The 22,004-nt window shown below is 50.5% G+C and overlaps 1 protein-coding gene across 2 annotated transcripts in view; it reads left to right on the top strand.

Moving 5' to 3' along the window:
* TRAPPC10 (trafficking protein particle complex subunit 10) overlaps positions 1 to 22,004 on the top strand; it is a 68,246-nt gene that overhangs the window by 35,293 nt on the left and 10,949 nt on the right. For both annotated transcript variants that reach the window (XM_063956903.1, XM_063956904.1), the window contains 2 exons: positions 11,572 to 11,749; positions 12,437 to 12,628. In XM_063956903.1, the coding sequence (XP_063812973.1) occupies positions 11,572 to 11,749; positions 12,437 to 12,628 (370 nt within the window). The remainder of the gene's footprint in view (positions 1 to 11,571; positions 11,750 to 12,436; positions 12,629 to 22,004) is intronic.

The raw sequence follows: 22,004 nt of genomic DNA, 5'->3' as shown, positions 1-22,004 counted from the left end.
TCTACATCTGTTATAGAGGCACTGTGTATACACACGTCTACATCTGTTATAGAGGCACTGTGTATACACACGTCTACATCTGTTATACAGGCACTGTGTATAGACACGTCTATATCTGTTATAGGGGCACTGTATACACACGTCTACATCTGTTATAGGGGCACTGTGTATACACACGTCTACATCTGTTATAGGGGCACTGTGTATACACACGTCTACATCTGTTATACAGGCACTGTGTATACACACGTCTATATCTGTTATAGGGGCACTGTGTATACACACATCTACATCTGTTATAGGGGCACTGTGTATACACACGTCTACATCTGTTATAGAGGCACTGTGTATACACACGTCTACATCTGTTATAGAGGCACTGTGTATACACACGTCTACATCTGTTATACAGGCACTGTGTATAGACACGTCTATATCTGTTATAGGGGCACTGTGTATACACACATCTACATCTGTTATAGGGGCACTGTGTATACACACGTCTACATCTGTTATAGGGGCACTGTGTATACACACGTCTACATCTGTTATACAGGCACTGTGTATACACACGTCTATATCTGTTATAGGGGCACTGTGTATACACACGTCTACATCTGTTATAGGGGCACTGTGTATACACACGTCTACATCTGTTATAGAGGCACTGTGTATACACACGTCTACATCTGTTATAGAGGCACTGTGTATACACACGTCTACATCTGTTATACAGGCACTGTGTATAGACACGTCTATATCTGTTATAGGGGCACTGTGTATACACACGTCTACATCTGTTATAGGGGCACTGTGTATACACACGTCTACATCTGTTATAGGGGCACTGTGTATACACACGTCTACATCTGTTATACAGGCACTGTGTATACACACGTCTATATCTGTTATAGGGGCACTGTGTATACACACATCTACATCTGTTATAGGGGCACTGTGTATACACACGTCTACATCTGTTATAGAGGCACTGTGTATACACACGTCTACATCTGTTATACAGGCACTGTGTATAGACACGTCTATATCTGTTATAGGGGCACTGTGTATACACACGTCTACATCTGTTATAGAGGCACTGTGTATACACACGTCTACATCTGTTATACAGGCACTGTGTATAGACACGTCTATATCTGTTATAGGGGCACTGTCTATACACACGTCTACATCTGTTATAGAGGCACTGTGTATACACACGTCTACATCTGTTATAGAGGCACTGTGTATACACACGTCTACATCTGTTATACAGGTACTGTGTATAGACACGTCTATATCTGTTATAGGGGCACTGTGTATACACACGTCTACATCTGTTATAGGGGCACTGTGTATACACACGTCTATATCTGTTATAGGAGCACTGTGTATACACACGTCTACATCTGTTATAGGGGCACTGTGTATACACACGTCTACATCTGTTATATGGGCACTGTGTATACACACGTCTACATCTGTTATAGGGGCACTGTATACACACGTCTACATCTGTTATAGGGGCACTGTGTATACACACGTCTACATCTGTTATACAGGCACTGTGTATACACACGTCTATATCTGTTATAGGGGCACTGTGTATACACACGTCTACATCTGTTATACAGGCACTGTGTATACACACGTCTATATCTGTTATAGGGGCACTGTGTATACACACGTCTACATCTGTTATAGGGGCACTGTGTATACACACGTCTACATCTGTTATAGAGGCACTGTGTATACACACGTCTACATCTGTTATACAGGCACTGTGTATAGACACGTCTATATCTGTTATAGGGGCACTGTGTATACACACGTCTACATCTGTTATAGGGGCACTGTGTATACACACGTCTACATCTGTTATAGAGGCACTGTGTATACACACGTCTACATCTGTTATACAGGCACTGTGTATAGACACGTCTATATCTGTTATAGGGGCACTGTGTATACACACGTCTACATCTGTTATAGGGGCACTGTGTATACACACGTCTACATCTGTTATAGGGGCACTGTGTATACACACGTCTACATCTGTTATAGGGGCACTGTGTATACACACGTCTACATCTGTTATACAGGCACTGTGTATACACACGTCTACATCTGTTATACAGGCACTGTGTATACACACGTCTACATCTGTTATACAGGCACTGTGTATACACACGTCTACATCTGTTATAGAGGCACTGTGTATACACACGTCTACATCTGTTATAGAGGCACTGTGTATACACACGTCTACATCTGTTATACAGGTACTGTGTATAGACACGTCTATATCTGTTATAGGGGCACTGTGTATACACACGTCTACATCTGTTATAGGGGCACTGTGTATACACACGTCTACATCTGTTATAGGGGCACTGTGTATACACACGTCTATATCTGTTATAGGAGCACTGTATACACACGTCTACATCTGTTAAAGGGGCACTGTGTATACACACGTCTACATCTGTTATATGGGCACTGTGTATACACACGTCTACATCTGTTATAGGGGCACTGTGTATACACACGTCTACATCTGTTATAGGGGCACTGTGTATACACACGTTTACATCTGTTATAGGGGCACTGTGTATACACACTTCTACATCTGTTATACAGGCACTGTGTATAGACACGTCTATCTGTTATAGGGGCACTGTGTATACACACTTCTACATCTGTTATACAGGCACTGTGTATAGACACGTCTATCTGTTATAGGGGCACTGTGTATACACACGTCTATATCTGTTATAGGGGCACTGTGTATACACACGTTTACATCTGTTATAGAGGCACTGTGTATACACACGTCTACATCTGTTATAGAGGCACTGTGTATACACACGTCTACATCTGTTATAGGGGCACTGTGTATACACACGTCTATATCTGTTATAGGGGCACTGTGTATACACACGTCTATATCTGTGTGCTGAGGATAAAATTAGTGTCTCCTAGAGCCGGCCTCTCCTGCTTGTGCCTACATCTATTATAGGGGCACTGTGTACAGTGCATCCGGAAAGTATTCACAGCGCTTCAGTTTTTCCACATTTTGTTATGTGACAGCCTTATTCCAAAATGAAATAATTTCATTGTCTTTTTCATCCACTAGGGGTCACTGGAGTACTCTTGCGATATGGACGGGGCGTTAGCAGGGATAGTTACATTTAAATATTTAAATTAGTAACCCCCCCCCCCCCCCCCCCCTCCATACTCCCAAGATGCCTTAGTGTATTTTGTGCCTCACCAGGGAAGGCACATTCTGGACTTAGCTCCAGAATTTACTTATTTCTAACAAAATTTCAAAGCTCCTTCCCAGCTTATTAAGAAGCTTGGGTCCGGGACTGTGTGTGATGCCACAAGCAACAAATGGCTTGTCGGCACTTATATGAGAAGCACCGCCATAGACCTCAATCAGCGTTAGCTGCAGGTACAGGACAGTTCTTACTGAGAAGCCCCGTCTCAGCCTCCAGACCCCTGCGACACCCATACAGTGGTAAGGAGCAGGCGGTCAGCTCCCGCTGCCGCCGCTCCATGTGTCTGTGTAATATTTTCCTATAACAGCCTATAGCGGCGGACAGCTCATGCTGCCGCCGCACTGTGTGTGGGAGGTTATAGTGTTTGCTGGAGCAGCGCTCGTGACTGCTCTCCCCAGACGCACCTGTTCGGCCACCCTCCTGCGGCTCTGTAGGCGGACGGTCAGCTCACGCTGACACTGCTTAAGGGGGGGGGGGGATGTTGCTTCCAGGCTCCTCTGTCATCCTTCTCCCCAGGCAAGACGGCACCACGGCTCACTGTATAGCATTAAGCGGTGGGGAGATTTATAATGGCAGCACCAGCCAGCAATTCCCCTCAGTATAAGGGAAGGCAGCCAGGGACAGTGTGCTTTGTGTGTTACATATGTTATAACCTGTTGCATAGTCTACCACAGGCTATTAAGCCTATGAGTATGTGTATATATATATATATATATATATATATCACATGGTATGGATGCCATTTTAATGTGACTTCCTGCAGGAATTTGGTGTCGGTCCTACAACACACAGCCATTGGAGGGGGCAGGGGTGTTAGTAGGTTTTTCAATGAAGCACAAAAGTTTATAGAACTTGGTTGTAGGTCTTATACAACACTTCAGTTATTTTACTGAGTCGTGAGGACTTTTGTTTCACTGTATTACTGTCTGTCTGTGTGCATGATGACTGGAAAATCTAATTCAAAATCAAAGAAGCAGCTTGTCTGCGATAACTGTGATAATGTGTTACGTGATGGAACTTCCACTTGCACAGTGTGTCTTGCAAATACGGGTCCAAATAAGGACCTCTGCCCTGATCCTCTTTGGGCTATGATGATAGGTGTGATGGCTGATTTGGCGTCAGAATTGTCCGCTGCACGGAAGGACCGTAAGTTGACTAGGTCTGATCCAAGGTCAATGCCGTCTGAGCAGCCAGAGTGGGCTCAGGATATTTCGAGAACTTTGCAGGGTTTATAAAAGTCCATAAATAGTTCTAATCCTAAGAGTAGTCAGCTTTTTGTTTCATTATTTACCGGTTTCCTCTATTTTACACTCTGACGATTCAATTCCAGACCTTGTATCTCAGGAAGAAGAGGAGGAAGGTGAATTGGGCTAGGAGTCAGGTTGTGAGGTCACTGATAGCCCGGGCATTGATAATCTCATCAAGGCGGTACGCCAAGTGTTATATTTCACTGAGACAGAGGAGCCTTTGTCAAAAGATGAGGTTTTATTTGCTAAAAGACAAAGGGCGATTGTTTGTTTTCCTTTTTCAGATTTTCTTAATAAGCAGTTGATGGAAGCATAGCAAAATCCAGATAAATGCTTTTCTGTGCCAAAGCGATTTCTGTCTAACTACCCTTTCACACAGTCTATGACCACTAAATGAGAAAATTCGCCCCCAGTGGATTCTTTAGTTTCAAAACTCTCAAAGAAGTTAACCATTCTAGTCCCAGCTGCAACAACGCTTAAAGATCCGTCTGAGCGTAAGCTAGTGTCCATGCTAAAGTCCATTTATACAGCAGCAGGAGTGTTGCTTAGACCTGCTTTAGTTGGAGTTTAGGTTAACAAGGCTGTAGTAGCATGGGCGAAAAAGCTCAAGTTAGGCCTTCAACAAGGTCTTTCCTTGGACCAGCTTCTACTTCTAACCGTTCACATTTGTGAATCAGCTGAGCATTTGGCTATGGCATCTATGGATGTTGGACAAGTCCGTTCTCAGATTTCTGGCTCTATTATTGCTGCCCGTCGGGCGCTTGGGTTGCGGTCTTGGCAGGCCGAGCCTGAGTCGAAGCGAGGAATCTTTTAGACCTCAGTCCTTTCAAGGCTGTGCTCAGGAAACAACCGTACAGAGTAGATGTGGTAGAGGATGTGGTTTTCAACAAACCACTAACCGTCGTCAAGAAACAAAGCCAGCTGACAAACCAGTGGCATGACTGCCTTCCAGCCAATCTTGGATCTCCAGTTGTGGGGGCACGCCTTCAAACATTTCACTTGGCGTGGTTTTAGTCATCCACAGATGGGTGGATCCGCAATTTTGTGTGCAAAGGTTACAAAATAGAGTTCGATTGTCTACCACCAATGCGGTTTTTCAAGACAGGTCTGCCTCTGTCAGGAGACAAGACGGCGGTTCTGCAGGCCGCTGTTCAGACTCTCGTAGATTCAGCAGTTTTGATTTCAGTTCCAGTTCGCCAACAAGGTCAAGGGTTTTATTCCAATCTTTTTGTAGTACCAAAGCCAGACGGCTCGGTCAGACCGATACTGAACCTAAAGGGGCTCAATCAGTACGTCACTACAGATTCAAGATGGAATCTCTGCGGTCAGTGATTGTAGGTTTAGAGCCACAGGAATTCATGATTTTGCTGGATCTCAAGGATGCGTACTTACACATTCCAATTTGGCCACCGCATCAGAGGTACTTAAGGTTTGCAGTACAGCAAAACCATTATCAATTTCAGGCACTAACGTTTGGCCTCTCATCAGCGCCTCAGGTATTCACAAAAGTGATGTCCGTAGTGATTGCTCATCTCAGATCCCTGGGAGTGATAATAGTTCCGTTCTTAGACGACCTTCTCATCAAGGCTTCGTCTCAACAAATACTCCTTCAACATGCCTTACTGACGTACAATGTCCTAGTTCAGCACGGTTGGATTATCAACTTCAAAAATCAAGCCTTGTCGCGTCTCAACAAATTACATTTCTGGGAATGATTCTGGATACGGTAGATCAACGAATTTACCTGCCAGAACAGAAAGCACAAAGTATTCGTCATCTGGTACAGTTAGTGCTCCAACCACGGGACAGTCTCGGTGCATTTGTGCATTCGACTGTTAGGGAAGATGGTGGTGTCTTTCAAAGCTCTCCAGTTCAGAAGATTTCACTCACGTCCTTTTCAGCTAGATCTTCTCGCACAGTGGTCAGGGTCTCATCTACATATTCATCAAATGGTGCGGTTGTCTCCAAGGGCCAGAGTTTCGCTGCTCTGGTGCCTCCAAATAAAAAACCTCACAGCGGGAAAAAGGTTTGGAGTCTGGAATTGGAAAATTCTGATGACAGACGCAAGTTTCACAGGTTGGGGAGCAGTAGTTCTACATTGTCAGCTTCAGGGTCTATGGTCAGACCGAGTAAGATTACTGTCAATAAATGTCCTGGAACTCAGGGCAATTTACAAGGCTCTGAAACAGGCAGTTCACTTGCTCCAGTCCTCAGCCTGTTCAGGTTCAGTCCAACAATGCGACTGCAGTCGCATACATTAACAAACAAGGAGGAACTTGAAGTCGCATGGCCATGCGGGAAGTTGCTTGAATCCTGAATTGGGCCGAGCACCACCAGGTGATATTGTCGGCAGTGTTCATTCCAGGAGTGGACAACTGGGAAGCAGATTATCTCAGCCGTTAGAATTTTCATCCAGGAAAATGGGCTTTACATCCAGAAGTGTTCCAGATGTTGGTCCAGCAGTGGGGTTACCCACTGGTGGATTTAATGGCATATCGCCAAAATCACCAGACACCCAAGTATGTGTCCAGAACAAGAGATCCAAAGGCAGTGGCATTGGATGCTCTCACAATAGTGTGGCCGTACAGCCTTGTGTATCTGTTTCCACCATTTCCGCTGCTTCCTCGGTTGCTAAAGCGGCTCAAAAGAGAGTCCACGATCATCATATTAGTGGCGCCTCATTGGCCTCGGAGAGCTTGGATCTCCGTGGTCTACTCGCAGACAATCCGTGGCCGCTTCCGCTACATCCAGACCTTCTGCAACAGGATCCGTTCCTTTACCCCGATTTAGCGCTGCTGCGTTTGACGGGGTGGCTGTTGAAACCGCTCTCTTAAGAAGAGAGGGCATTCCAGAGTCGGTTACACCAACCATGTTACGTGCTAGGAAGCCAGTTACAGCAGCTCATTATCACAGGATTTGGCGTGCCTATATTGGTTGGTGTGAAGCTCGGAAGTTTCCGACATCATCTTTCAAGTTATCCCGTCTTTTGCTATTTTTACAGACTGGGTTAGATGGAGGACTACGTTTATCTACACTAATGGTGCAGGTCTCGGCCTCGTCAATTTACTTTCAGCGCTGTTTTGCCAACAGTTCACACATTCCTGCAAGGTGTCCTCAGAGTACAACCTCCATTTATACCACCTACAGCGCCATGGGACTTGAATCTAGTTTTGGATTTTTTGCAGTCTTCAATTTTTTAACCCATATAACAAGTGGATGTTAAGTTCCTAACTTGAAAAACAGTTTTTCTCCTAACCTTAGCTTCGGCATGGCGTGTTTCAGAATTGGGTGTGTTGTCATGCAAGCCACCGTATCTGGTGTTTCATGATAACAGAGCGGAACTTCGGACGAATCCTGCCTTTCTACCAAAGGTAGTATCCTCTTTTCACATCAACCAACCAATCATAGTTCCTGTTTTTCAGAGGGTTCAGGAACTCCAGCTACTTTGGATGTGGTTTGTGCACTTCGGAATTAATTAACCCGAACATCAACAGTACGTAAAACAAATACATTGTTTGTTCTCTATGATGCAGTTAAGATGGGTTGGCCAGCTTCCAAGCAGACCTTGGCTAGATGGATTAAGACGACCATACGTCAGGCTTACCTTCATGCTAATCTACAACCGCCTGCATCTATTTCAGCACATTCTATGCGTTCTGTGGGAACGTCATGGGCAGCAGGTATTGGAACTTCTACGACACAACCTTGGCGTGCGGCTACATGGTCATCAGTGCACACGTTGTGCGCTTTTACAAGTTTGATACGTTTGCGGCATCAGCATCTAGCTTTGGCCGTCTGGTGTTACAGCTGCCAAACAGCTCTCCTGCCCAAGGGGGAAACTTTGGTACGTCCCAAGAGTACTCCAGTGACCCCTAGTGGATGAAGAAGAAAATAGGATTTTGGTACTTACCAGGTAAATCCTTTTCTTTGAATCCATAGGGGGCACTGGACGCCCACCCAGAGCAGTTTCACCTGTCTTGTGGTTAGTTCACTTGATCTTATGGTAACACATTCTCACCGACTTGTTCAAATGTCAACTTTCTACTTGTTCGTTATCTTATAATGTTATAGGTAATTCTCCATTGTTATCCTTTCTTTCGCTCTTGTTCGGTTCAGTTAAAAAACACGGAGGCATCTTGGGAGTATGGAGGGGGAGGAGGGTTACTAATTTCAATATTTAATTGGGCCTATCCTGCTAACGACCGTCCATATCCCAAGAGTACTCCAGTGCCCCCTACCAAAATTCCTATTTTTCCCTCAAAATTCTATGCACAATAACCCATAATGACAATTTGCAAAAATCTCCAAAAAAAACTCTCTTCACATTTATTAAACATAAAAAACTAAGAAATCACATGTACATAAATATTCACAGCTTTTGCTCAATACTTTGTTGATGCACCTTTGGCAGCAATTACAGCCTCAAGTCTTTTTGAATATGAAGCCACAAGCTTGGCACACCTATCTTTGGGCAGTTTCGCCATTCCTCTTTGCAACACCTCTCAAGCTCCATCAGGTTGGATGAGAAGTGTCGGTGCTCAGCCATTTTCAGATCTCTCCAGAGATGTTCAATCAGATTCATTTCTGGGCTCTGGCTGGGCCACTCAAGGACCTTCACAGAGTTGTCCTGAAGCCACTCCTTTGATATCTTGGCTGTGTGTTTAGGGTCATTGTCCTGCTGAAAGATGAACTGTTGCCCCAGTCTGAGGTCAAGAGCGCTCTGGAGCAGATTTTCATCCAGGATGTCTCTGTACATTGCTGCATTCATCTTTTCCTCCATCCTGACTAGTCTCCCAGTTCCTGCCGCTGAAAAACATTCCCACAGCATGATTCTGCCACCACCATGCTTCACTGTAGGGATGGTATTGGCCTGGTGATGAGCGGTGCCTGGTTCCTCCAAACATGACACCTGGCATTCACGCCAAAGAGTTCAATCTTTGTCTCATCAGACCAGAGAATTTTGTTTCTCATGGTCTGAGAGTCCTTCAGTTGCATTTTGGAAGGAGAGGCTTCCGTCTGGCCACTCTACCATACAGGCCTGATTGGTGGATTGCTGCAGAGATGGTTGTCCTTCTGGAAGGTTCTCCTCTCTCCACAGAGGAATGCTGTAACTCTGACAGAGTGACCATTGGGTTCTTGGTCACCTCCCTGACTAGGGCCTTTCTCTCCCGATCGCTCAGTTTAGACAGCCGGCCAGCTCTAGGAAGAGTCCTGGTGGTCCCGAACTTCTTCCATCTATGGATGATGGAGGCCACTGTGCTCATTGGGACCTTCAAAGCAGCAGATATTTTTCTGTACCCTTCCCCAGATTTGTGCCTCGAGACAATCCTGTCTCAGAGGTCTACAGACAATTCCTTTGACTTCATGCTTGGTTTGTGCTCAGACATGCACTGTCAAGTGTGGGACCTTATATAGACAGGTGTGTGCCTTTCCAAATCATGTCCAATCACCTGAATTTACCACAGGTGGACCCCAATTAAGCTGTAGGAACATCTCAAAGATGATCAGTGGAAAAAGTAAGAACCTAGGCACAATTTTGAGCTTCATGGCAAAGGCTGTGAATACTTATGTACATGTGATTTCTTAGTTTTATATTATTTTTAATAAATTAGCAAAAATCTCAAAAAAACTTCTTTTTTTCACGTTGTCATTAAGGGGTAATTCAGATATGCTCTCTGCTGTGCATTTCTGCACAGCGGTCGATCAGATCCAAACTGCATATGCACCGCAATGCGCAGGCGCGATGGATGGCTGCAAAGGGGATCGCCGGTCAACGATGGGTTTGTGTTAAGGATCCATTCGCATTGGAGTTCGCAAGGTGATTGACAGGAAGACGGTGTTTGTGGGTGGCAACTGACCGTTTTCTGGGAGTGGTTGGAAAAACGCAGGTGCGTCCAAGCGTTTGCAGGGCGAATATCTGACGTCATTTCCGGTCCCGGACAGGCTGATGTGATCGCAGCGGCTGAGTAAGTTCTGGGCTGCGCAGAAACTGCACAAGATCAGTTTGTACCGCCCGGCTACACATGGGATTGCACACTTGCAAAGCAAAAATACACTCCTCTATGGGGGGCGACTATCTGATCACAACGCTGCAAAAATCGCTGCCCAGCGATCAGATCTGAATTACCCCCATTGTGTGTAGAATTTTGAGGGGAAAAAAATCAATTTATTCCGTTTCGGAATAAAGCTGTAACATAACAAAATGTGGAAAAAGTGATGCGCTGTGAATACTTTCCGGATGCACTGTATACACACGCCTATATCTGTATGATGAGGAGGGAGCTGACTGGTGATTGCCGGTGTGTGTGACAGATCAGTAATGTCACACTAGCACAGTTCTTGTGTAGGTTTAGAGTGCTACCAGGACTAATGTACAGGGCCGTGTGTGGTATGAAGACTTATGTGCAGAGCCTACATAGAACCAGGAGTAATGTGCAGAGCCTACATGGTACCAGGAGTAATGTGCAGAGCCTACATGGTACCAGGAGTAATGTGCAGAGCCTACATGGTACCAGGAGTAATGTGCAGAGCCTACATGGTACCAGGAGTAATGTGCAGAGCCTACATAGTACCAGGAGTAATGTTAATGTGCAGAACCTACATGGTAGCAGGAGTAATGTTAATGTGCAGAGCCTACATGGTAGCAGGAGTAATGTGCAGAGCCTACATGGTACCAGGAGTAATGTGCAGAGCCTACATGGTACCAGGAGTAATGTGCAGAGCCTACATGGTACCAGGAGTAATGTGCAGAGCCTACATAGTACCAGGAGTAATGTTAATGTGCAGAGCCTACATGGTAGCAGGAGTAATGTTCAGAGCCTACATGGTACCAGGAGTAATGTGCAGAGCCTTCATGGTACCAGGAGTAATGTGCAGAGCCTACATGGTACCAGGAGTAATGTGCAGAGCGTATGCAGTACCAGCACTTTGCAGAGCTATACGTGGTGCCGGCTCCGCTCCCAGCACCTGTCCGCATTGGAGCGGCTATTGGTTCTATTTTTCTTTACTAGACTGTAATGCACAGGTGTGCTTTCCTCCACCAGACACTGTACACGGTGCATGCCGACATCTCACCGCCGGCAGAAACGGAGTACTGTAAGATGGGGTCTCTCTGCTCGCTGGAAGTCTGTATCACCCGACTGTGTGACTCTGCGGAGGCGGACAAGGAGGAGACCCTGACGGACTGTGAGGGGTACAGCAGCACCCAGCTCTTCTACCAGGGTGAGGATGGTTTGTCTCCCCCCCCCCCCCCCCCTCACCTCCGGTGTGTGGCTCTTGAGCTAACAGTCTGTGTGTGTGTCGTCGCCCCCCCCCCCCCCCCTTCCTTGCCTCCGGTGTGCGGCTCTTGTGCTGACAGTCTGTGTGTGTGTCGTCACCCCCCCCCCTTCCTTGCCTCCGGTGTGCGGCTCTTGTGCTGACAGTCTGTGTCTGTGCCTTCCCCTCCCCCCTTCCCAACCCCTTCCCCCCCCTTCCCAACCCCTTCCCCCCCCTTCCTGACCCCTCCTCCCCCCCTTCCTTGCCTCCGTTGTGCGGTTCTTGTGCAAACAGTCTTTGTCCCCCCCCCCCCCTCTCCTCGCCTTCGGTGTGCGCTGACAGTCTGTGTCTTCCCCCCCCCACCCCCTCGCCTCCAGTGTGCGGCTCCTGTGCTAACAGTCTGTGTCTCTTACCCCCCGTCCCCTCGCCTCCGGTGTGCGGGGCTCTTGTGCTGACAGTCTTTCCCCCCCCCCTCTCGCCTCCAGTGTGCGGCTCTTGTGCTAACAGTCTGTGCCTTCCCCTCCCTCTCGCCTCCCCCCCTCTCTCTCGCCTCCCCCCCTCTCCCGCCCCCCTCCCTCTCGCTTCCCCCCCCCCTCCCCCCTGCCCCCTCGCCTCCGGTGTGCGGTTCTTGTACTGACAGTCTCTGTCTTCCAGTTGTTGATGGCGGCAGTAACTGGGCAGTGTGTGGACGGAGCTCTGGGGTGGTCATTATGCCGGTGAGACGTGGAGCGTGCCACACTGTCTGCATGGAGGTGATGCCCCTGTTTGCTGGATATTTACCCTATCCCGATGTGCAGCTCTTCCGATATCTGCCGCATCACTCGCTCTCACAACAAATGGATGCCGGTAAGTGCACAGCCCGTGGTGACGCCGGGTCTGGGGGGTGGAGTCTCTCAGGGATGCGAGGTGACTTCTCAGGGGCAGGGGGGTGGGGGGGGAACGCTTGGGACCACAGGGGCTTCTCACCAGAATGTCATAGTTAAGGAGCGTGGATCTGCCGGATGTGGTGCCTAAACCCCGGTACTCACCTTCCGGATGTCCGTGATCCAGCGCCGGTCCTCTGAGTGGTGTCAGGAGTCCGGGATCAGTCACATGACAGCCACATCGCATTGAGACCAGATGGCGCGGTGTCTTTAGGAGCGACATTGGGGGCTCTTCATGTGCCAGTGGGAGAGTGGAATGGGGGCAATATTTAGCGCCTCCTCATCTGGCTGTCTACGGACAATCAGCATCAGTCACACATGGAGCATTACATCATGTCAGTATTTAACCACGTGCCTGGCTTGGCGGCGTCAGATGTGACCACACCAGCAAGTGCTCTCTCTGACCTGGGAGCACAGGATGCCACCACACCAGCAAGTGCTCTATCTGACCTGATCACACAGGATGCCACCACACCAGCAAGTGCTTTATCTGACCTGGGAGCACAGGATGCCACCACACCAGCAAGTGCTCTCTCTGACCTGGGAGCACAGGATGCCACCACACCAGCAAGTGCTGTATCTGACCTGGGAGCACAGGATGCCACCACACCAGCAAGTGCTCTATCTGACCTGGGAGCACAGGATGCCACCACACCAGCAAGTGCTGTATCTGACCTGGGAGCACAGGATGCCACCACACCAGCAAGTGCTCTCTCTGACCTGGGAGCACAGGATGCCATCACACCAGCAAGTGCTCTCTCTGACCTGGGAGCACAGGATGCCACCACACCAGCAAGTGCTCTCTCTGACCTGGGAGCACAGGATGCCACCACACCAGCAAGTGCTCTCTCTGACCTGGGAGCACAGGATGCCACCACACCAGCAAGTGCTCTAACTGACCTGGGAGCACAGGATGCCACCACACCAGCAAGTGCTGTATCTGACCTGGGAGCACAGGATGCCACCAGACCAGCAAGTGCTTTATCTGACCTGGGAGCACAGGATGCCACCACACCAGCAAGTGCTCTATCTGACCTGGGAGCACAGGATGCCACCACACCAGCAAGTGCTGTATCTGACCTGGGAGCACAGGATGCCACCACACCAGCAAGTGCTCTCTCTGACCTGGGAGCACAGGATGCCACCACACCAGCAAGTGCTCTATCTGACCTGGGAGCACAGGATGCCACCACACCAGCAAGTGCTGTATCTGACCTGGGAGCACAGGATGCCACCACACCAGCAAGTGCTTTATCTGACCTGGGAGCACAGGATGCCACCACACCAGCAAGTGCTCTCTCTGACCTGGGAGCACAGGATGCCACCACACCAGCAAGTGCTCTCTCTGACCTGGGAGCACAGGATGCCACCACACCAGCAAGTGCTCTATCTGACCTGATCACACAGGATGCCACCACACCAGCAAGTGCTTTATCTGACCTGGGAGCACAGGATGCCACCACACCAGCAAGTGCTCTCTCTGACCTGGGAGCACAGGATGCCACCACACCAGCAAGTGCTCTATCTGACCTGGGAGCACAGGATGCCACCACACCAGCAAGTGCTGTATCTGACCTGGGAGCACAGGATGCCACCACACCAGCAAGTGCTGTATCTGACCTGGGAGCACAGGATGCCACCACACCAGCAAGTGCTCTCTCTGACCTGGGAGCACAGGATGCCACCACACCAGCAAGTGCTCTATGTGACCTGGTAGCACAGGATGCCACCACACCAGCAAGTGCTCTCTCTGACCTGGGAGCACAGAATGCCATCACACCAGCAAGTGCTCTATCTGACCTGGGAGCACAGAATGCCATCACACCAGCAAGTGCTCTATCTGACCTGGGAGCACAGGATGCCACCACACCAGCAAGTGCTCTATCTGACCTGGGAGCACAGGATGCCACCACACCAGCAAGTGCTCTAACTGACCTTGGAGCACAGGATGCCACCACACCAGCAAGTGCTTTATCTGACCTGGGAGCACAGGATGCCACCACACCAGCAAGTGCTCTCTCTGACCTGGGAGCACAGGATGCCACCACACCAGCAAGTGCTCTCTCTGACCTGGGAGCACAGGATGCCACCACACCAGCAAGTGCTCTCTCTGACCTGGGAGCACAGGATGCCACCACACCAGCAAGTGCTCTCTCTGACCTGGGAGCACAGGATGCCACCACACCAGCAAGTGCTCTCTCTGACCTGGGAGCACAGGATGCCACCACACCAGCAAGTGCTCTCTCTGACCTGGGAGCACAGGATGCCACCACACCAGCAAGTGCTCTCTCTGACCTGGGAGCACAGGATGCCACCACACCAGCAAGTGCTCTCTCTGACCTGGGAGCACAGGATGCCACCACACCAGCAAGTGCTCTCTCTGACCTGGGAGCACAGGATGCCACCACACCAGCAAGTGCTCTCTCTGACCTGGGAGCACAGGATGCCACCACACCAGCAAGTGCTCTCTCTGACCTGGGAGCACAGGATGCCACCACACCAGCAAGTGCTCTCTCTGACCTGGGAGCACAGGATGCCACCACACCAGCAAGTGCTCTCTCTGACCTGGGAGCACAGGATGCCACCACACCAGCAAGTGCTCTCTCTGACCTGGGAGCACAGGATGCCACCACACCAGCAAGTGCTCTCTCTGACCTGGGAGCACAGGATGCCACCACACCAGCAAGTGCTCTATCTGACCTGGGAGCACAGGATGCCACCACACCAGCAAGTGCTCTAACTGACCTGGGAGCACAGGATGCCACCACACCAGCAAGTGCTCTATCTGACCTGGGAGCACAGGATGCCACCACACCAGCAAGTGCTCTATGTGACCTGATCACACAGGATACCACCACACCAGCAAGTGCTCTATCTGACCTGGGAGCACAGGATGCCACCACACCAGCAAGTGCTTTATGTGACCTGGGAGCACAGGATGCCACCACACCAGCAAGTGCTCTCTCTGACCTGGGAGCACAGGATGCCACCACACCAGCAAGTGCTCTCTCTGACCTGGGAGCACAGGATGCCACCACACCAGCAAGTGCTCTGTGACCTGGGAGCACAGGATGCCACCACACCAGCAAGTGCTCTATCTGACCTGAGAGTACAGGATGCCACCACACCAGCAAGTGCTCTATGTGACCTGGAAGCACAGGATGCCACCACACCAGCAAGTGCTTTATGTGACCTGGGAACACAGGATGCCACCACACCAGCAAGTGCTCTCTCTGACCTGGGAGCACAGGATGCCACCACACCAGCAAGTGCTCTATCTGACCTGGGAGCACAGGATGCCACCACACCATCAAGTGCTTTCTCTGACCTGGGAGCACAGGATGCCACCACACCAGCAAGTGCTCTATGTGACCTGGGAGCACAGGATGCCACCACACCAGCAAGTGCTCTATGTGACCTGGAAGCACAGGATGCCACCACACCAGCAAGTGCTCTCTCTGACCTGGGAGCACAGGATGCCACCACACCAGCAAGTGCTCTCTCTGACCTGGGAGCACAGGATGCCACCACACCAGCAAGTGCTCTCTCTGACCTGGGAGCACAGGATACCACCACACCAGCAAGTGCTCTATCTGACCTGGGAGCACAGGATGATACCACACCAGCAAGTGCTCTATCTGACCTGGGAGCACAGGATGCCACCACACCAGCAAGTGCTGTATCTGACCTGGGAGCACAGGATGCCACCACACCAGCAAGTGCTCTATGTGACCTGGAAGCACAGGATGCCACCACACCAGCAAGTGCTCTCTCTGACCTGGGAGCACAGGATGCCACCACACCAGCAAGTGCTCTATGTGACCTGATCACACAGGATACCACCACACCAGCAAGTGCTCTATCTGACCTGGGAGCACAGGATGATACCACACCAGCAAGTGCTCTATCTGACCTGGGAGCACAGGATACCACCACACCAGCAAGTGCTGTATCTGACCTGGGAGCACAGGATGCCACCACATCAGCAAGTGCTCTATCTGACCTGGGAGCACAGGATGCCACCACACCAGCAAGTGCTTTATGTGACCTGGGAGCACAGGATGCCACCACACCAGCAAGTGCTTTGTCTGACCTGGAAGCACAGGATGCCACCACACCAGCAAGTGCTGTATCTGACCTGGGAGCACAGGATACCACCACACCAGCAAGTGCTTTATCTGACCTGGGAGCACAGGATGCCACCACACCAGCAAGTGCTCTATCTGACCTGGGAGCACAGGATGCCACCACACCAGCAAGTGCTCTAACTGACCTGGGAGCACAGGATGCCACCACACCAGCAAGTGCTCTATCTGACCTGGGAGCACAGGATGCCACCACACCAGCAAGTGCTCTATGTGACCTGATCACACAGGATACCACCACACCAGCAAGTGCTCTATCTGACCTGGGAGCACAGGATGCCACCACACAAGCAAGTGCTTTATGTGACCTGGGAGCACAGGATGCCACCACACCAGCAAGTGCTCTCTCTGACCTGGGAGCACAGGATGCCACCACACCAGCAAGTGCTCTCTCTGACCTCGGAGCACAGGATGCCACCACACCAGCAAGTGCTCTGTGACCTGGGAGCACAGGATGCCACCACACCAGCAAGTGCTCTATCTGACCTGAGAGTACAGGATGCCACCACACCAGCAAGTGCTGTATCTGACCTGGGAGCACAGGATGCCACCACACCAGCAAGTGCTGTATCTGACCTGGGAGCACAGGATGCCACCACACCAGCAAGTGCTGTATCTGACCTGGGAGCACAGGATGCCACCACACCAGCAAGTGCTTTATCTGACCTGGGAGCACAGGATGCCACCACACCAGCAAGTGCTCTATGTGACCTGGGAGCACAGGATGCCACCACACCAGCAAGTGCTCTATGTGACCTGGAAGCACAGGATGCCACCACACCAGCAAGTGCTCCCTCTGACCTGGGAGCACAGGATGCCACCACACCAGCAAGTGCTCTATCTGACCTGGGAGCACAGGATGATACCACACCAGCAAGTGCTCTATCTGACCTGGGAGCACAGGATACCACCACACCAGCAAGTGCTGTATCTGACCTGGGAGCACAGGATGCCACCACATCAGCAAGTGCTCTATCTGACCTGGGAGCACAGGATGCCACCACACCAGCAAGTGCTCTAACTGACCTGGGAGCACAGGATGCCACCACACCAGCAAGTGCTGTATCTGACCTGGGAGCACAGGATACCACCACACCAGCAAGTGCTTTATGTGACCTGGGAGCACAGGATGCCACCACACCAGCAAGTGCTCTGTCTGACCTGGAAGCACAGGATGCCACCACACCAGCAAGTGCTTTATCTGATCTGGGAGCACAGGATGCCACCACACCAGCAAGTGCTTTATGTGACCTGGGAGCACAGGATGCCACCACACCAGCAAGTGCTCTCTGACCTGGGAGCACAGGATGCGACCACACCAGCAAGTGCTTTATGTGACCTGGGAGCACAGGATGCCACCACACCAGCAAGTGCTGTATCTGACCTGGGAGCACAGGATACCACCACACCAGCAAGTGCTGTATCTGACCTGGGAGCACAGGATACCACCACACCAGCAAGTGCTTTATGTGACCTGGGAGCACAGGATGCCACCACACCAGCAAGTGCTCTGTCTGACCTGGAAGCACAGAATGCCACCACACCAGCAAGTGCTGTATCTGACCTGGGAGCACAGGATGCCACCACACCAGCAAGTGCTTTATGTGACCTGGGAACACAGGATGCCACCACACCAGCAAGTGCTGTATCTGACCTGGGAGCACAGGATACCACCACACCAGCAAGTGCTTTATGTGACCTGGGAGCACAGGATGCCACCACACCAGCAAGTGCTTTATCTGACCTGGGAGCACAGGATGCCACCACACCAGCAAGTGCTCTATGTGACCTGGAAGCACAGGATGCCACCACACCAACAAGTGCTCTCTCTGACCTGGGAGCACAGGATGCCACCACACCAGCAAGTGCTTTATCTGACCTGGGAGCACAGGATGCCACCACACCAGCAAGTGCTCTATGTGACCTGGAAGCACAGGATGCCACCACACCAGCAAGTGCTCTATGTGACCTGATCACACAGGATACCACCACACCAGCAAGTGCTCTATCTGACCTGGGAGCACAGGATGATACCACACCAGCAAGTGCTCTATCTGACCTGGGAGCACAGGATACCACCACACCAGCAAGTGCTGTATCTGACCTGGGAGCACAGGATGCCACCACATCAGCAAGTGCTGTATCTGACCTGGGAGCACAGGATGCCACCACACCAGCAAGTGCTCTAACTGACCTGGGAGCACAGGATGCCACCACACCAGCAAGTGCTCTATGTGACCTGGGAGCACAGGATGCCACCACACCAGCAAGTGCTGTATCTGACCTGGGAGCACAGGATACCACCACACCAGCAAGTGCTTTATGTGACCTGGGAGCACAGGATGCCACCACACCAGCAAGTGCTCTGTCTGACCTGGAAGCACATGATGCCACCACACCAGCAAGTGCTTTATCTGACCTGGGAGCACAGGATGCCACCACACCAGCAAGTGCTTTATGTGACCTGGGAGCACAGGAGGCCACCACACCAGCAAGTGCTCTCTCTGACCTGGGAGCACAGGATGCCACCACACCAGCAAGTGCTGTATCTGACCTGGGAGCACAGGATACCACCACACCAGCAAGTGCTTTATGTGACCTGGGAGCACAGGATGCCACCACACCAGCAAGTGCTCTGTCTGACCTGGAAGCACAGGATGCCACCACACCAGCAAGTGCTGTATCTGACCTGGGAGCACAGGATGCCACCACACCAGCAAGTGCTTTATGTGACCTGGGAGCACAGGATGCCACCACACCAGCAAGTGCTTTATGTGACCTGGGAGCACAGGATGCCACCACACCAGCAAGTGCTCTCTCTGACCTGGGAGCACAGGATCCGACCACACCAGCAAGTGCTTTATGTGACCTGGGAGCACAGGATGGCACCACACCAGCAAGTGCTCTATGTGACCTGGGAGCACAGGATGCCACCACACCAGCAAGTGCTGTATCTGACCTGGGAGCACAGGATACCACCACACCAGCAAGTGCTTTATGTGACCTGGGAGCACAGGATGCCATCACACCAGCAAGTGCTCTCTCTGACCTGGGAGCACAGGATGCGACCACACCAGCAAGTGCTTTATGTGACCTGGGAGCACAGGATGCCACCACACCAGCAAGTGCTCTCTAATTGATCTGGGAGCACAGGATGCCACCACACCAGCAAGTGCTCTCTAATTGATCTGGGAGCACAGGATGCCACCAGTCAGATAGAGAGTGTTAGCAGCGGCAGGGAGGGGAAACTTCCCTCCGCTGCTGCTGTCACAGGGACCGGAAGGTTCCTCTGCCTCCCCGCACTCTCCCCCTGTGTCTGCCGTGCTGCCGATCACTGCTGATCCCCTCTCCAGCGGCTGCAGACAATGGCAGCCGCTGGGGAGTGTACAGTAACCCTCCCAAGCGCCTCCCCCCCTGTGTACCTGGAGGCTGTCCCAACTTTTACAATGAAAGCTGCAATGTCTCCGATGTTCCCGATCGATGTTTGAAAAAAATATTTACAAATAATAATAATAAATAAATATATATTTTTTTAACTAATCATTTTGGATTGTTAGATTCATGTTCTTCACCTAATTCACTCATAAAAAAAAAATTTGGAGTGGTTTTTGGGGGAAAAAATCGTCAGTGAAGTTGGTTAAGTCATAAATGAGCAAAAAAATTCCCTTTTTTTTTTTTTTGGATATGTGGTGTTTGTGTTCTTGTGTTGTGTTTAGGTGTCCGTATAACATTTGTGTGCTCATCTTGTGCGTCTTCCCTTGCTTCATTATATCATTGGTTTTATTTTATTTTCTACTTCAGGTTCAATAGGGTGTCCACAGGGAATACCATGGGGCTGTAGGTGGTGGTAATAGACAGGGCACCAAACAGTTAAGCTTTTGGCATCCCAAGATGCTCCTGTCCTTCCCCCTATACCCCGCCTCCATACTCAGGCATCCTCAGTTTCGTTTTGGTGCTGGCAGAAGCGCACCTTTATACAGTGGGGCCTAAGCGTTACTTTTATGTTCTATTTTGTTTTACATTTGTTTCCTATGGACGCCAGCGCTGATGCTCCATCACCCCCGGCCAGTAGCCTAAACTTCCGGCAGGCGGAGTGAGGCAGTGCAGCTAGAACCGCTGACCCTCAGGACCCCGGGACCACACCCTGGCATCAGGGTGCAGGTAAGGTGGGTACCCACTTGCTGGGACCCGTGTCGTCATCCCGTGTCCTGGGACCGGAGGCGCCGGTGTGGACCCAGGTTCGTCCCCTGGACTCCACTAGACCCCCAGGGCATTTATTGTACTGGTGCAGGCATTACAGGGCTAAGGTAACCTGGTGGGTAAAGCTGGCATAAGGATGGCCAGCCCTTTGCCTGTGGCCCCTCGACCAGCTCAGGGTGACAGTCCTCTGAGCTGCCCGTCCTCCCCTTTCGTGATCAGACGCAGCCAGGGACGCTGGGTCCACTCTCCCTGTATACCTCTCCCAGGAGCCAGGTTATACAGCTCTTGTATCCTACCAGCAAATTGTGCCCATTGCAGTATTCTTACATTGCATTTACATTGTAGGTGACTTGTGCCTTCCTTCTTCTGTCATCATATGCCTATCCCTTTCTTTCTACCCTGTTACCCTAGATCCAGGTGTTATGGGGTTCTTCATTTGTTCACATCACTTGGGCTGGTGAAGTAAGTCACATTACTGCAGCGTTGCTCACTGCCCATTGACATTTTGTATGCGTACATTCCCCAGCTGCCATGTCAGGCAAAGGCAAGAGCTACGGCATGTATTTTAAGCTCATGTAAATCCTGTTCAGCAGGTCTGTTACCTCAAGATCTTATACAGGACAACGCAGTTTTATATCCCACCTAACCTGCAGGTACCCTAAGTTTCTGGCCAGGAACCCCAATGGGCTTCTTTTTCTCAATACTGGGTAAAATAGCTGACTGCCTGGCAACGCCTGTAGTTATCACCACCGTGGGTATCCCTCAGCTGGTACATACTGCCATCTTGGTCCTGGCTATGACGGTCCTGAATCCTCCTTGGTCTGAACCCAACCTCTATGGCTTTCCAGCAAAATACCAAGCCTTTACCCGCTAGGGCAGTTTGGCATGCTATTTCTTCCTCTTAATGTACATCACTTACAGATACGGATGCATCATCAGGTGAGGACAGAGACA

Source organism: Pseudophryne corroboree, chromosome 2 (assembly GCF_028390025.1).
Source record: "Pseudophryne corroboree isolate aPseCor3 chromosome 2, aPseCor3.hap2, whole genome shotgun sequence".
Classification (NCBI taxonomy): Eukaryota; Metazoa; Chordata; class Amphibia; order Anura; family Myobatrachidae; genus Pseudophryne; species Pseudophryne corroboree.
This window is presented reverse-complemented; position numbering and strand designations above follow the sequence as displayed.